Raw genomic sequence first — 14,717 nt, 5'->3', positions numbered from 1 at the left:
CGTCATGTTCAAAGTCACTTAAATTGTCTTTCTTTCCCATTTTGATGCATAGTTTGAGTTAGGCAGGTTAGCTAGACCATATCCTACATGTCTAAATGCACTGAGTTGTTGCCAGGTGATTGACTGAGTAGACATTTGCATTAATAAGCAGTTAAAAAGGGTACCTAACAAAATGTCCAGTGAATGTGTAACTATGTAATGTTAAATAATAATATTTGCAAGTTTTAAAAGACAGACTCCCCCCTCACCTACCTCACAGTGGTTTGGTATAGTGGACTGAAACCTGTCTTAATATGACAAGACATCCTGAAAATAATGTAGAGAAACACAAACTCTTACTTTAGGGACAGAATGACATTTATTGGCGTGTTATTTAATGCCACCATAATCATAAAATGATATAAAATAAGATCAATCACACACACATTAAATACATGAAATACAATAAATTAGGACCAGAAAGAAAGGATGGCAGCGGCTTTATTGTGTAGTAGTATGTACATTTGTTTGTGAAACCAAAGATCCCTGGTTCAACTGTGGGAGGAGGCACAGATCCTGCAAAAGCAAATATGTGGCCCTATCTACTGTGGTGACCCCTGTGTGAATAAGGGAGCAACTGACAGTAGCTTCTATATAAAATATGTAAGAAAAAATAACAAAACTGATGAAGTTAGAAGCTCCGTGAAGGGAATTTTACATTAAACAAATGTGTTAAAAAGCTCCACGTGAGGATTGAAACTGTAAACCAAAAAGCATGTATTGTACCAAAATACTCTTTTAAATACTTTTGTTGAGTAGTTCCATGTTAAAGTACTTCTACTCCATAAGATGTCAGGGGGAAATATTGCATTTCCCCTTCAGTGCTTTAATTTCTCAGCCATAGTGGCGGGGATACTCTTCAGATTATAATAATAATTAATATTTTTCCTGTAATATTCTGAATTCAAGACTCATACTTTGAATACTAATTTAATTTGATTATGTGTCCCAGTAACACCACACAGTACCCCAGATGAGCCACCTATATAAGTCAAACTTTCTGCTTCAGATAAAGGAAGATGTAGTATTTTGATAGTGTGGCTCTTATTTCAGGAAAAAGACCAACTGCTTACAACAGTACTGGTCTTAACAAAGCACTGCATATTAAAAGTTTCATGAAAGTTAATCAGTGATGATCTGAAACATGAGTCTTTTTTTACTCTAATATTTAGGTACTCACACACTATGCCATGCTCAGCAGGCTGATTAGCCGATGCTGCCTTGTTCTGTTATTTAAATAACAACTGCTTTTAATGCTACACATAATTTTAGTTCAATAATGCAAATGCACTTCCTTTATGTGTTTTCTCCTGATTCAGTATTTATGTTCCCATGCTTAGTGTTGTTTGTTGTGGAGATCAGTGAGCTGAGCGGATCCCTCTGATGCTTTATTTTTCCCGTAGTTACTCACAGCCAGGAGATCAAACAGCCTGGTGAGTCACAAGAAACTTGTTGCTCCATCCTGCTGACCAATACCAGCAAATCTACCACTGCTGTCTTTTCCCCAAACAGCTGACAAAGCAATCACTCTGTGTTACAGTGGATCTCTACTGACGAATAGAAGCTGTTCATATCTATAGCACTTCCAAAAGTTGCAACAAATTTTGGCATTCATTGAGTTTTATAAAGCAGAGTAGAGCGCATAGTGGAAGTAAAACTCATCTGTACTCATCTGTGTTGGCTTTCATGCTGACCCTCTCCCCTCTAGGTGTTGCAGGTCTAAAACCCCTAAGCCATAAATCCTATAAGCTGAGGATTCTCTGAGGCATTATGAGTCATTTTCCCAACTTTAATTGTTTGCAAACAAAAATACTCCACATCAAAAGCTCAAAGTCTTAAAATTAGGTTTTAATACCGACGCTACTGTACAGATTAAAAGAAAAAAAATCTTTTATACATTATGCATCTCGCTGTTTTGGTTCAGAAGTTCAGATTAATTATTTAAACTGTGAAAGTAAGCAGCTGCTTTAAAACAGATCCCACAGTTCCCGTGTGGTGGTGGTGTAACCTGCTTCCCTGTCACCTCAGGCTCATGTGTTACCGCAGATCGAAAATGGCAGGGCCGGCCCGAGAGACGGAAGTTAAGACCGCTCGGTCAGAGGTCGTGTCACCTCTGCGTGGTGGGAAACTGTGTGCCCGGCTCAGCGACGAACACTTTGCGCTGTTTCACACATCCGTGATAATATTTGGTTAATTCAGGTCAGCTCTCTTCAGTTCATCAGGGTGTGTGGTAGCGCATTTGAGGAAAATGCTGGTGTTTGCATCAAACTTTATGTCTGTCTGCCAGCTTTTTTCTTTATTGTAGTCCAAATATATTGAAGGTATTTAATAGTAATAAAAAAATTATAGTAAAGCAACGATTTAGAGTTAGAGTGAGCATTAATGTTCTCTGTCCTTGTGAATCTTCTCAGCTGATCTTATAGTCCAGCCCCTGATTTTAGATCTCATTCAGTGAACAGGAGAATAATTTCACAGATGTGTCAAACTGCTCAACTTTAACCTCCTAAGACCCGAACTCTTTCATGGCACGCACTTTTAGTTTCTCTTTGCTATTTGGGTTGATTGGGACCTGATGAATGTAAAAACAAAGAATTACAGTGGGGCAAAAAAGTATTTAGTCAGCCACCGATTGTGCAAGTTCCCCCACCTAAAATGATGACAGAGGTCAGTAATTTGCACCAGAGGTACACTTCAACTGTGAGAGACAGAATGTGAAAAAAAAATCCATGAATCCACATGGTAGGATTTGTAAAGAATTTATTCGTAAATCAGGGTGGAAAATAAGTATTTGGTCAATAACAAAAATACAACTCAATACTTTGTAACATAACCTTTGTTGGCAATAACAGAGGTCAAACGTTTACTATAGGTCTTTACCAGGTTTGCACACACAGTAGCTGGTATTTTGGCCCATTCCTCCATGCAGATCTTCTCGAGAGCAGTGATGTTTTGGGGCTGTCGCCGAGCAACACGGACTTTCAACTCCCGCCACAGATTTTCTATGGGGTTGAGGTCTGGAGACTGGCTAGGCCACTCCAGGACTTTCAAATGCTTCTTACGGAGCCACTCCTTTGTTGCCCGGGCGGTGTGTTTTGGATCATTGTCATGTTGGAAGACCCAGCCTCGTTTCATCTTCAAAGTTCTCACTGATGGAAGGAGGTTTTGGCTCAAAATCTCACGATACATGGCCCCATTCATTCTGCTCTTAACGCGGATCAGTCGTCCTGTCCCCTTGGCAGAAAAACAGCCCCATAGCATGATGTTTCCACCCCCATGCTTCACAGTAGGTATGGTGTTCTTGGGATGCAACTCAGTATTCGTCTTCCTCCAAACACGACGAGTTGAGTTTATACCAAAAAGTTCTACTTTGGTTTCATCTGACCACATGACATTCTCCCAATCCTCTGCTGTATCATCCATGTGCTCTCTGGCAAACTTCAGACGGGCCTGGACATGCACTGGCTTCAGCAGCGGAACACGTCTGGCACTGTGGGATTTGATTCCCTGCCGTTGTAGTGTGTTACTGATGGTGACCTTTGTTACTTTGGTCCCAGCTCTCTGCAGGTCATTCACCAGGTCCCCCCGTGTGGTTCTGGGATCTTTGCTCACCGTTCTCATGATCATTTTGACCCCACGGGATGACATCTTGCGTGGAGCTCCAGATCGAGGGAGATTATCAGTGGTCTTGTATGTCTTCCATTTTCTGATGATTGCTCCCACAGTTGATTTTTTCACACCAAGCTGCTTGCCTATTGTAGATTCACTCTTCCCAGTCTGGTGCAGGTCTACAATACTTTTCCTGGTGTCCTTCGAAAGCTCTTTGGTCTTGGCCATGGCGGAGTTTGGAGTCTGACTGTTTGAGGCTGTGGACAGGTGTCTTTTATACAGATGATGAGTTCAAACAGGTGCCATTCATACAGGTAACGAGTGGGGGACAGAAAAGCTTCTTACAGAAGACGTTACAGGTCTGTGAGAGCCAGAGATTTTCCTTGTTTGAGGTGACCAAATACTTATTTTCCACCCTAATTTACGAATAAATTCTTTACAAATCCTACCATGTGAATTCATGGATTTTTTTTTCACATTCTGTCTCTCACAGTTGAAGTGTACCTCTGGTGCAAATTACTGACCTCTGTCATCATTTTAAGTGGGGGAACTTGCACAATCGGTGGCTGACTAAATACTTTTTTGCCCCACTGTATGTGATTTCTTTTAACCAATTTTTACTTATTTTTGTTTCTGAGAAAAATGAGATCCACATATGAGGACATTTGCTTTAAATTCTGATATAACAGTATAATGTCCTTGTAAGTGGATATCAGGCCCTTGTAGAGCAAAATTTAGTATTTTGGTCTAGACAACCCAAAATGTGATGTCCACATATGTGGACGCCAGGTCCTAGGAGGTTAAAATGTGTTTTTCATGTTCAGCTTTCCCACACGTTAACCAATTGTTGTGCCAGCATGCTTTCCTCACTCTCTGGGGTGCTTTTTCACACGCGGGTGTAAGTGGGCAGCAAACGACTGCTGATGGCGAATTACTGGATGGCAGCATGGAGAGGAAAGCACAAATGAGAATCACTGCATTGTGCACACTGAGTCTAAAGTGGCTTTGTTAGGTTTAATCCAAAACGCTTGTCCTAATTATATTTCTGCATTACCTTTGAATGCAGTGAATGAACATTTTGTGCCTCTGTTGTACTCCCTAACACAACAAATTTGCAGGACTGCAGAGCCGCGGGGCTTTTGTTCGTGCGAGGGTTTTGCTGCATGCCAGTCGGAGCGATCTGACCAGCCCACGGGGGTCATCAGAGTAGAGAGGAGTTTTGATTATAATCATTATTTGGTAAATAAGATGTCAACAAGGTGTTTCCTTGACACTTCATTGAGTAAAAGGAGGAAGGTGCAGAAATGAATGCCCCCGTCTCAATAGGGACTCTAATCTCCCCTTTCATGTCTCTTCTTGTCTGAAGGGTTTCAGCTTTGGCTGCCATGTGCTAGTTTGCCTGAACCTGGCACTTCTTACTCGCAGGTGGGGTGAGTATCCTGGCAAGCATGTGTTTATAAAACCCACTTGTTTGGGCACAATACTTGAACTAACTTCTTTTGAGCGAACAGTGTGAATCTGTGCAAAGCCTTTTCCCAAAGTCCTTTAGAAGGCGACAGCCCATTGAGAGTGGAGAAGAAGGGATTACCTTCCTCGACAGTGGTGCATTTCCGAGAGAGCTGATTAGCTCTGCATTCATTGTTAAATCGAGCAAAGGCAGGCCCTAGAGGAGTGAAAGGATCCAAATAGGTGGGCCCAGAAATAAAACAGCCACAGGAAGCCTTGCACAGCTAGCCCAAAGTTTTCCCAACACTTCTTTCCCCCACTCCTAAGGAGGTGCGGCGTGAAAAAGGAGATTAGCATACAAAATTAGAGGCGGGATGATTTTTAAGGGCAACTTGCCTCATGCCCTCCACCCCCATGGTCCTACTCTGTCTGGACAAAGTTAATTAAACTAGTATTAAACAGTGAAGAAACTTCCAAGCGCTCAGGAGTTAGGGGGCTCTTTGAGGATTACCATGATGAGGGAGAGAATGGGAGGTATTTGTTGAGGCGAAATTGAGAAAGGCGTGATGGAAGGAAGAGTATGCTGGAAAATTTTCTATTCTTGTTGGTATCCGAACCCCAGTGGGAGGAATGTGAAGCGTAATGCTGTGTTTACTCCAAACGGCAGGGTATTACTGTCACAAAGAGTGTGTTAAAGAAGGATGAGTACTTTCTCCAGGCTGAATGATAGACAGGGTTGACGGATTTATTATTCTTTTATGGCATTTTAATAGTAAACAAACCACAAAGAAAACTAACAATAAAGCAAAACTAGAAAATGCTTCGCAATAAATTAACAATGTACAGTACAAAGTGCTTCATTTTATGTACAATTAAATACATGAAGAGGTGGAGCAAAGGTCACAACAAGCCAAATGATGGGAGAGAAAATTCAAAACTTGACACTGATGGGTGTTTTATATACAAAGATTACTGACGGGTTCATATATATATATATATATATATATATATATATATATATATATATATACACATAAGTTATTTATACCACAATAGCCACGTCCACCAAGATTGTGTATCTGCATGACAATAAATACATGAAGTTGTGGAGAATTTTGAAAGCAGATAAAAACTCTTCAAATGCCCAGTGACTTTTCAAGATGTTGTAAAAAATATAAAAAATATATCTTAAATACATTTATTCCTAACCATCTATAAATTTGTTAAAACCCTTCTCATCTCCTTTATCTTGTGGCCGTTGTGTTTACTTTTAAAACGCTGTGGACACTGACGACGGTCTGAGATCATCCTTTTATCCAAAACAAACTATCTAAAAAAGAATCTGCCGGGGAGCTGCAAGAAATCATTAAGATCCTCAGTGCTTCTTCCTCAGTCTGAGGTTCTTCCTGCGGCTCCCGGCGCTCTCGCTTCTTCCCCTCTGACCTCCTTTTTTCACACAAAAGTACTTGGTCACTGTCTTTCTGCACTGCTCGCACTTTACCGCACAGCACCAGTGAAATTTACAATTACAGCTCGACACCATCTCAGCCTTACGCTCCTCCACAGCCAGGCCGCACTCCCCACATAGTCTCTTGCAGCTTCGCTTCTCCCATTTGCTCAAGTTCTTGCCTTTCTTTAGGCACTCGCGGCCCTCAGTGCCAGGCAAACCCAGAGTGCGATTTTCCAGGCAGTAATCAGGAGAGTCCTCGAGGTGGACCAGCTCCTTACGGGAGATGGAACTAAAGGTCTCGGCGATGGCCCCCTTGCTGGCCGCGCTGTTCCCCGCTCCTCTCAGAAGGTCTACTTTCAGCGCCCTGTGGTACTTCTCCTTCAAGTAGTTCCCCACCTCTCTGAACTCTGGCAGCTGCAGCCAACAGGTCTGAGTTGTGCAGCTTCCTGACACGCCATGGCACTTGCATGTCCTCTGCATGGTTCCCTTCACAGCCTGGGCACACAGACACAGTTCATGTTATCAAAATAAATAGGAATAGTTCACTGCATTAAAGAAAACTGTGTTTTGCTCTGAGTTTAGTGGAAAAACTGTCAAAACATAAAAACCGTAATTGTGTGTTGGTGCATACATTTCCTGCAAATTCTTGATTGACGTGTGGTCAAATTAACTGATTGTATTCTCAAAGTTTTTCAGATAAAGGCATGAAAGCGGTGAAAAGGAAGAAATGATAGCTTCGAGGTCCATCGCGGAGTTCCTTGTCATCCATTGTGTTTCCTGACTTCAACCAACACAAAACAGCTGTCAATTGAAAAGCGGTGTTTTCTTTCCGTGAAGAGGGGATGAACTTTCTGTTGAAGTGAGGCTGAATCAAAGTTTCACATCGGGTCGCATTGTTCCTCGTAGAATAAATAGAAGTATTTATTTAGCATGTTCATTATCAACATGTTTTCTAGTGTGAGACGACCCAATGGAGAGTCCCATTGAGTGGATAAATGAAAAAGGAGGGGTTTTTCCCTCTCTCTTTCTATCCCCATTTTTTTCTGTTACAATGATGCTCCAGGTGCCATGGGGATCCCAGGGCCCAACAGGGGGGAGCAAAGGCACCATAAACAAAGACCACTTCAGCTGCACGCCTGTGGTCCCCTCAGACTCCCTCGGGGCCAAACAAAGACCAACATAAATGTGGGATCCTTATTGCAAGAATAAAACTAAACACTTATTTTAAAAAAAGCAGAATAATACAGAATGCCGTGCAATGTCTGGCTCCCCAGGATCTCTAATTAAGCGTGCACCAGTGATCCTGAGATTCTTGAGTTGAGGTTTTGTCATAAGGAGCATTCAGCACTGGTAAATAGGCCCTTCTGGTACACCGAACACGCTGTTATTATTGGAGACGAGTGGCACCTCACTTATAGCGACGTGAAAGGGATGCTTGGGTGGCACACTCAGCGTAATTCTGCGCAGGGAAAAATGATTCAAAAGGTGCTTTACAATCTGCAATCAGTCGGAGGGCCGTGTAAGATTCTTACATTTTAAGCCAGGATGCCACCCAGTTTAAATAATGAGTGGTTAATTAAAGCCATAATATTGCATGATTGTACTGCATCTCATGCAAGATGCTCGTTTTTCATTTGCAAGTTGATCGGGTAAATTAAGAGGGCATACTGTACCTTGCGCCCAGCCTCATTGTTATGGAGATTCATGGCTGCCCGTGCATCCTGTCCAGTCTCTAAAGCATCAACAAACTGTTTGGAGATGGCCTCACCAAAGCCAACATTGTCACTGCAGCCACCCCAGAGCCACCCGTGACCACCTATAAAACAAAAAGAATGAAATTACTGGAATCGCTTTAGGAAGCGAAAACTGTCCTTTCACATGTCATGTACGCGTTCGTGTATCTCTCTGACCTCGTTGTCCATTTCTGCTGTCATCACAGCCGCAGTTATCAAAGTCTCCAAGGCTGCAGTTCCGGGTTAGGGTGTACATAACGCCAGCTGAGCTGATGGCGTGGACAAACGCCGTCTCTCGATTTGCTATTATCATCGGAGAAACTTGTTAGCTATGTTGTCTAATACATTCACACAATTATACTCCAGTTGCTTCCTTCCACTAAGTTAAATCAACTACAGAGAGAGTTTAACTTTATGTATTTTGTGTTGTTGCTGTTGTTTTTTTAATGAAAATTATTTTGAAAAAAAATCCCGCCTTCGTGCCAGGAGAGTAAAACCCTCACTGACAGTTATTATAAATATTCTCTAAATTAAACTTATTTTATTTTATATTACCTAACAAATCTGTCTCTTTGTGTTTGTGGATCTCTGTATGTAGAGGCTGTGATTCGGTGGGACATGAGTGCCTTTTTGTTTTGGCTCTTGTCTTACTTGCCTCTGTAACAATCCCAACTCTTTGGACTAAGCAAATATTTGTAAGACACAAAGAAGACAAAAAAACTCAAGCATCAGAAATAAACCTAAAAAAAAAAAAAAAAAAAAAAGCACACAGTTGCATACCACTTTTTAAACATCTTTGAAAATCTGCCATGTTTGCCATGAGTTGGAATCTCAGCCTCGTAGGCGTGTGGGAATATTTGGGATGGCGTTGAGTTGTTCTGTGAGGGGTGGGGGGGTCAGGACTTACCACTGCGCAGGCTGCTGTGCGTGGATAGCTGCAGAGCTCGCTCGGGGCAGTTCCAGCGGTCCCATGCAAACTGGTATTTGCACTCCTCTATGCCACTCTGAGCTCCTGCTGCCACGCTGCTTGAGTAGATCAGGTATGCCTGCGTTATAATACAATGCACATTTTACAGCAACAGCAGTGTGATTTCACAACATGGCATCTGCTGTGATTTCAGTACCAGGATGCATCCTACCTAACAAGCATCATATTATACTTTTAGGAAACATGGTTGAACGAGCTTGATCAAGTACAGGGAAAGTCAGTCACTGCTATCTGCGGGACTAAAAGATCATGAGGGACTGGATCAAGGATGTGCGACTTTCACATTTGTTAGTGTTAAATCCACTGCTTTCATGTCACTTTCTTATCAGTGCAAAATTTAAGTTACTATGTGGAGTTTAAAATGTGGAAGAAGCTGGTATAAAGTGGTTACTCTTTAACAGACAGATTAAATAGATGATATCTGTCAGTTATGTGACAAAAACACTATGAAGCGGCTCAGTTTGCATGTGGAGGTCTCATCAGCTGCAGTAAAGTCTCAAAGCGCCGTCTGTGCGGGTTTCGCCTGCCGCTCTGCTGCTTGTTCGGACTGTGTGAATGATAATATAACTAATATGTCTCAAGTGGCCTTCAGGGAGATGGAGTACCACCTCTTTCACAGGGGTCTGGATCACTAATGATGACCACCCACTACAGCAGTGCCTGCTCTTGCCTCTTAACACATTCAACCCTCGGCTACACAGAGCCTTTGAATAAGGTCAAGTGTACGGATGGGGGGGTAAAGAAAAAAAATCACAAAAGTCCAAGAATATCACAGATGTAGCACCATTGTTCAACGCAGACAGGTACCAGAATTTGTCCCTAAACTTGAGTTAAGATCTCATAAGAAGTGTCTTTCTCTTTTGTGGAAAAACAGAGAGGAGAGAAGATCAAAAGAAAGTTGGCTTACCTTGGGTCCAGTCATCAAGAAATTATTCACTGACCTGGAAAAGGAGACAGCTTATTCACCCTGGGAAGCTCAGTGTCCTCCACAAATTCCTCTGCTAATTCATCTCTCATTAGTGCACTTTGTAACATGTTAAACTATGACATGTGGGTATTCAAACTTTAGTGAACCACACTACTGAAAGATTTTTTAAAAGTGGGAACTGATGTGGGAATGTTATTTTATTGACTTAGTCAAGAAAAAAAAATTTCGCTGGTTGATGGATTTTAGTTTGTAAGAAATCTCAGGGAATTTTCAAAACCTGGCTACCCGCAAATCGACCTCATAAACGGCTTATATTTAGCCAACACTAAGTGCTTATTAACCGCCTTCAAACCCAATAAGCCCTTTATAAAAGGTTCCTTATTGAATAATTCTATTAAATAAATTGGGCTTTTATTTTTCGAATTAATAAATGAATAAAAGTTCCCCGCGTGTGTTCAGTTAATCCTTTTCAGTAGGCTATTTGGAGCGGACGTTATAGCCAAGAAAGTGGCTAATATTTCATAATAAACCAACTTACCAGCAGCAGGTGGACCTCATGTGAGTCAGGAGAATGAAAATGTAATAAAAAACCTCCCAGTGCATGAACATCCTGACAGGTGAGGGGAGGGAAGAGATGGCAACTCGTCCAAAGCTGCAGACGGCGTGAAGATGGAGAGGACACTGAACTACCAGCACATGAAACTTCACAAGGGCTTCCAGGATTCAAGGCGGGGGCTCTGAAATGGAGCTGCTCTCGTCCCAACAAGAGATTATCTGCTTAATTAAAGATTTTCCCCCTTCTTACTCTCTTGGCCAATCAGAAGTAATGCACCAAGGAGAGACTGAAATGATCAAAAGGGCACCCTGGGCCTTCAGGGCCGAGCAACGGTAGGTTCCCTGCCTTCCTTTAAAAGCAAAGGCAGATCTGTTTAATCCTTTAGGAAAAGTGTAACAGTGATCCCTTGAATTTCTGCGCAGAGAAAATGTTTATTTAAGCTATCGAAAAGCAGTTGATTTGTCGGGGATTAGCTGGAGGATAGCCGTTTGTCAGTTTGATGGGACAACAGAAAACTTTGGTTCAGTTTAACAAAGGTGTGATTGAATCAGTGTATCTGTCATGGAAACTGTTACTCAACGAAATTTAACAGCACCGAGCGAGTGTGTAGTTTCATACAGGTCAAATACTCCCGATTAGTGATTGATTTTTAAAATTGATTTATTTATTTTAATTAATATTTGTTTATTTATAGGAGAGTTAAAGCAAAATTCTGCAAATGAATGATGTTTGGGTGGGGGTTCTTGATAGATGCATTCTCAGAATAATGTGCGATGACGTGCTGCAGGGAGCGGCGATGTTTATTTTGAGTGTTTAGCAGGTTTTCCCTTAAAATTTTCTATTTATTTATTTTACTGATCTTAGTAGGAGTACATTTTTGTTTACTTGCCTGCTATATTTTAACAGCCACATAAAAGGTGGATTGTGACAGAGTGAAGGCCAAGCCACTGATCAGAAATAGGACATTTGCATCGCTAATCCAGACGGCCCTTTCCTGACACTGGATAAAGGGTTATTCCCCAATAACCTCGTCTGACCTTTAGGTCCCTTCCTTTATCTGAGGCAGGACTTTTGCGATCTTCTTGTGTGCAAATTGGGATTTGGGGCGGGGGAGGGGGGGTCATCATGAGGGACTTCTGAGGGATGTTTTTGGATTAAGATTTAAAAAGAACTGACAAGTAAGATGAGATGAAATCAGGAACCACGTTGTTGCCTTAGCTTCTTTTTTTTGTTTTTGTTTCTCCAAAAAAACACTACATTTATTTTTTTTCTTATAAATGATTGGTCCTTATTTGGCATTCCCCCCCCCCCCCCCTTTTTTTTTTTTTTTTACTCCAAGTCATATTCACCCAATAATAATAATAATAATAATAATAATAATAATAATACATTTTATTTATGAGCGCCTTTCAAGTCACCCAAGGACACTTTACAATAGGATAAAACAATCACATTCACACAAGCATTTTTTCTAACGTTTGTATACACCCCACTGGATTGGGGGCAGCTCTGGGTTTAGTATATTTCCCAAAGAAAATTTCTCATGCAGCCTCGAGTATCCAAGGATTGAATCACCAACCATTTGATGGACAAGCCACTCACCCTCCTGAGCCACAGCCACCTCAAACATAGAGTTCCTCATTTTTACATGTGGTCTCCCAACTAACCGGGCCCAATCCTGCTTAGTTTCCCAGATCAGATGAGAATGCTTAGGGTGCTATGACCATGAGCTACGACAAGAAGTTTGTTATTCCTTACCTGAAACAAACAGCAAAAATTTAGCACTGCAGATTTCAGTAAACATGATGGAAACTGAGTACATTTTTAGCTTCACACAGCATAAAAGTATAGCGTGAAGAGGCATTGTTTATGTATGTGTCATAATTGTTCAAATGTGTGACAGTGTATGAATATTTAATCCCAGGCACAGAAGAATACTAATCTTGCCACACTTGCAGTGCACAGTTTATTTTTATTTGTAAATTAGATTAAATTCAGAGGTGTCCCACACAAATGCTGCCTTTGTCTCACAGCAAGTTTATCTGCATTTGGTCACCCTGCCACAGTAAAAAAGGACAATGTCAAAGTTTAATGGAGCAGAAACGTAATGCTGCAAGTAATGTTCAGACCATATCTGAATAGCATGTCAAATGTGTAACCTGCAGATGGATATGATCCAAACTCACACAGCTATCAGCAAAGATAAGTGATTTCTATAAGGGTCATTTTCACAGAATCCAATATGTGGCGCTGAAATGTAATACTTAATGTTTTTGAGGGTTTTTAGATTCATTCACACAGTTCATGTTTTTGTCAAGTCATTTTTTATTTTTTTTTTATTCTTTAAATAATGTCAAAGTGCATAATCTTCTTGTCTAAAGTAGCATTTTGATTAGTAACATATACTTAGCTGCTTTTGAGTGATTCTTAGTATAGATAGTATAAAAAAAACAAACAGCACTGGTTGTGATTCTTGCTTTTATTTCATTTTTTTAAATTTACATTATTTATTTATTTTTATTCGGAATGTGAATAGTTTTACAGTGCTCCAAATTTTAAAAAAAACAAAACAAGAAGTCCGTTCTGGTGTGCAAAGAATTTGGTGCCTGCTTAAGGTTCATACATACAAAAAACAACAATAAAAAAAAGTCTGAAAATCAAGAACAAAGTGCCTTTATCAGTGTAGCAAGTCATTCTTAAAAAGAGACAAACTACTGATTTGGTGATGGTGATGATAACTCATCACAGAAAAGCAGTAGGGAGACAGACACTGGTTGAAGCATGTGAAGGATAATTTGATGCTGAGTACACTCGTTTTTCCATTTAAAAATCTTGAAAAATAAATAAATAAAAAGATAATCACACACATTTGTATGTTAAGCTAAGCACCTGTGATTAACATCCTTCCAAATCCCTTACTTGTGAAAACATTTTCTCATTATATATGTACTTTTACAATTACAATAAGTTTGGCACCTTCTAGGTCATTATGATCTTGACTTCGATGTTGTAAAGTCATTCTTTGATCATCTCTCTCTTCTGTAGTCTTTCAGGCCTGTCGCTGTTGCCGAGCTGGTTAGTACATTAGTTCTTACTAACATGCTAGATTTTGATTTGGCCTCTCCTAATTTTTTTTTTTTCCTCTCAGGTTTAGTTTTGGCTTTTCAGCCTATATCTCTTTGAACCTTAAATTGAGGGTTCAGCTAGTAGATATTAAACTGAAGTTAAACACTTGGAATCAGACTCCATAGCTTTTATCTGCTTAACCTTTAATGAAATAAGAGCAGGCCTAAGCAGGCCTCACCTGACCTTATCAGTCAATTCTCAAATGAATTTAGATTCTCTGAAAATGGGATCCTGTGGACAAAAATGACTGCAATTCCCAAACAGTTAATGCAAAAATAATCTGTTTAACCCATTGAATTCAAGCTGAACGTCTGCACTTCAGTTTTTTTTTAAATCTGCTGTTGTGGTATATAGAGGTTAAATTAAGAAATTGTGACACTGTCCATACAGTTAAGGACCTGACTGCAAATAGTAACTTTAATGAGTTGTAAAAGAAAATCTTACGGCACTGAAAGAAACAAACTTGTTTTCCCTTGGGTTGATGTTCTTGTCATAAGGTCTGTTGCCCCACATTTGTGCAACACTATTTACAAGCCAGGTGGCATTTAGGACTGCAACATGTCTGAGGAGCCCAGGGACAAAGCACCCCACAACTAAGGATTCACCCCAGAAGTACCAGGGAACCAGCGTGGGCACGAGGAACCAGAGGACCAGCATAGACACCACGTAATGTCTGAAATAAATCAACAGATAGCATCTCATACATCCATTCTTAGTTGGCTACAATTTGGTTTGCAATGAACATTTTTTTGGACTAGTTTCAAAGATGCACAAACTCTGAATGGTAATTGGACAAATTCTTACATAGCGCTTTTCTACTCTCCCGGAGAACTCAGAGCACTTAT

The 14,717-nt window shown here is 40.6% G+C and overlaps 1 protein-coding gene and 1 long non-coding RNA gene across 2 annotated transcripts in view; one reads left to right on the top strand and one right to left on the bottom strand.

Annotated features, from left to right (window-relative positions):
- The window catches only part of LOC146655576 (uncharacterized), a 249,683-nt gene that overhangs the window by 216,918 nt on the left and 18,048 nt on the right, over positions 1-14,717 (top strand). The window lies entirely within an intron of this gene.
- On the bottom strand, positions 5,816-10,966 carry wnt8b (wingless-type MMTV integration site family, member 8b). The gene is made up of 6 exons (XM_085428018.1): positions 10,729-10,966; positions 10,170-10,203; positions 9,182-9,320; positions 8,452-8,577; positions 8,215-8,357; positions 5,816-7,036 (listed from the first exon to the last, which is right to left on the bottom strand). Exons 1-6 carry the CDS (start codon positions 10,797-10,799, stop codon positions 6,467-6,469), a joined length of 1,083 nt encoding a protein of 360 aa, XP_085284144.1. The 5' UTR covers positions 10,800-10,966; the 3' UTR covers positions 5,816-6,466.

Source organism: Rhamphochromis longiceps, linkage group LG13 (genome assembly GCF_057381845.1).
Source record: "Rhamphochromis longiceps isolate RC_006_pf linkage group LG13, R_longiceps_female_GT1.1, whole genome shotgun sequence".
Lineage (NCBI taxonomy): Eukaryota > Metazoa > Chordata > Actinopteri > Cichliformes > Cichlidae > Rhamphochromis > Rhamphochromis longiceps.
This window is presented reverse-complemented; position numbering and strand designations above follow the sequence as displayed.

Coding starts and splice junctions, on each gene's coding strand:
- wnt8b (XM_085428018.1), bottom strand. CDS start 10,799: ATGTTCATGCACTGGGAGGTTTTTTATTACATTTTCATTCTCCTGACT. Junction 8,358..8,451: donor CAGCAGAAATGGACAACGAG/GTCAGAGAGATA, acceptor TTTGTTTTATAG/GTGGTCACGGGTGGCTCTGG. Junction 7,037..8,214: donor ACAATGAGGCTGGGCGCAAG/GTACAGTATGCC, acceptor CTGTGTGCCCAG/GCTGTGAAGGGAACCATGCA.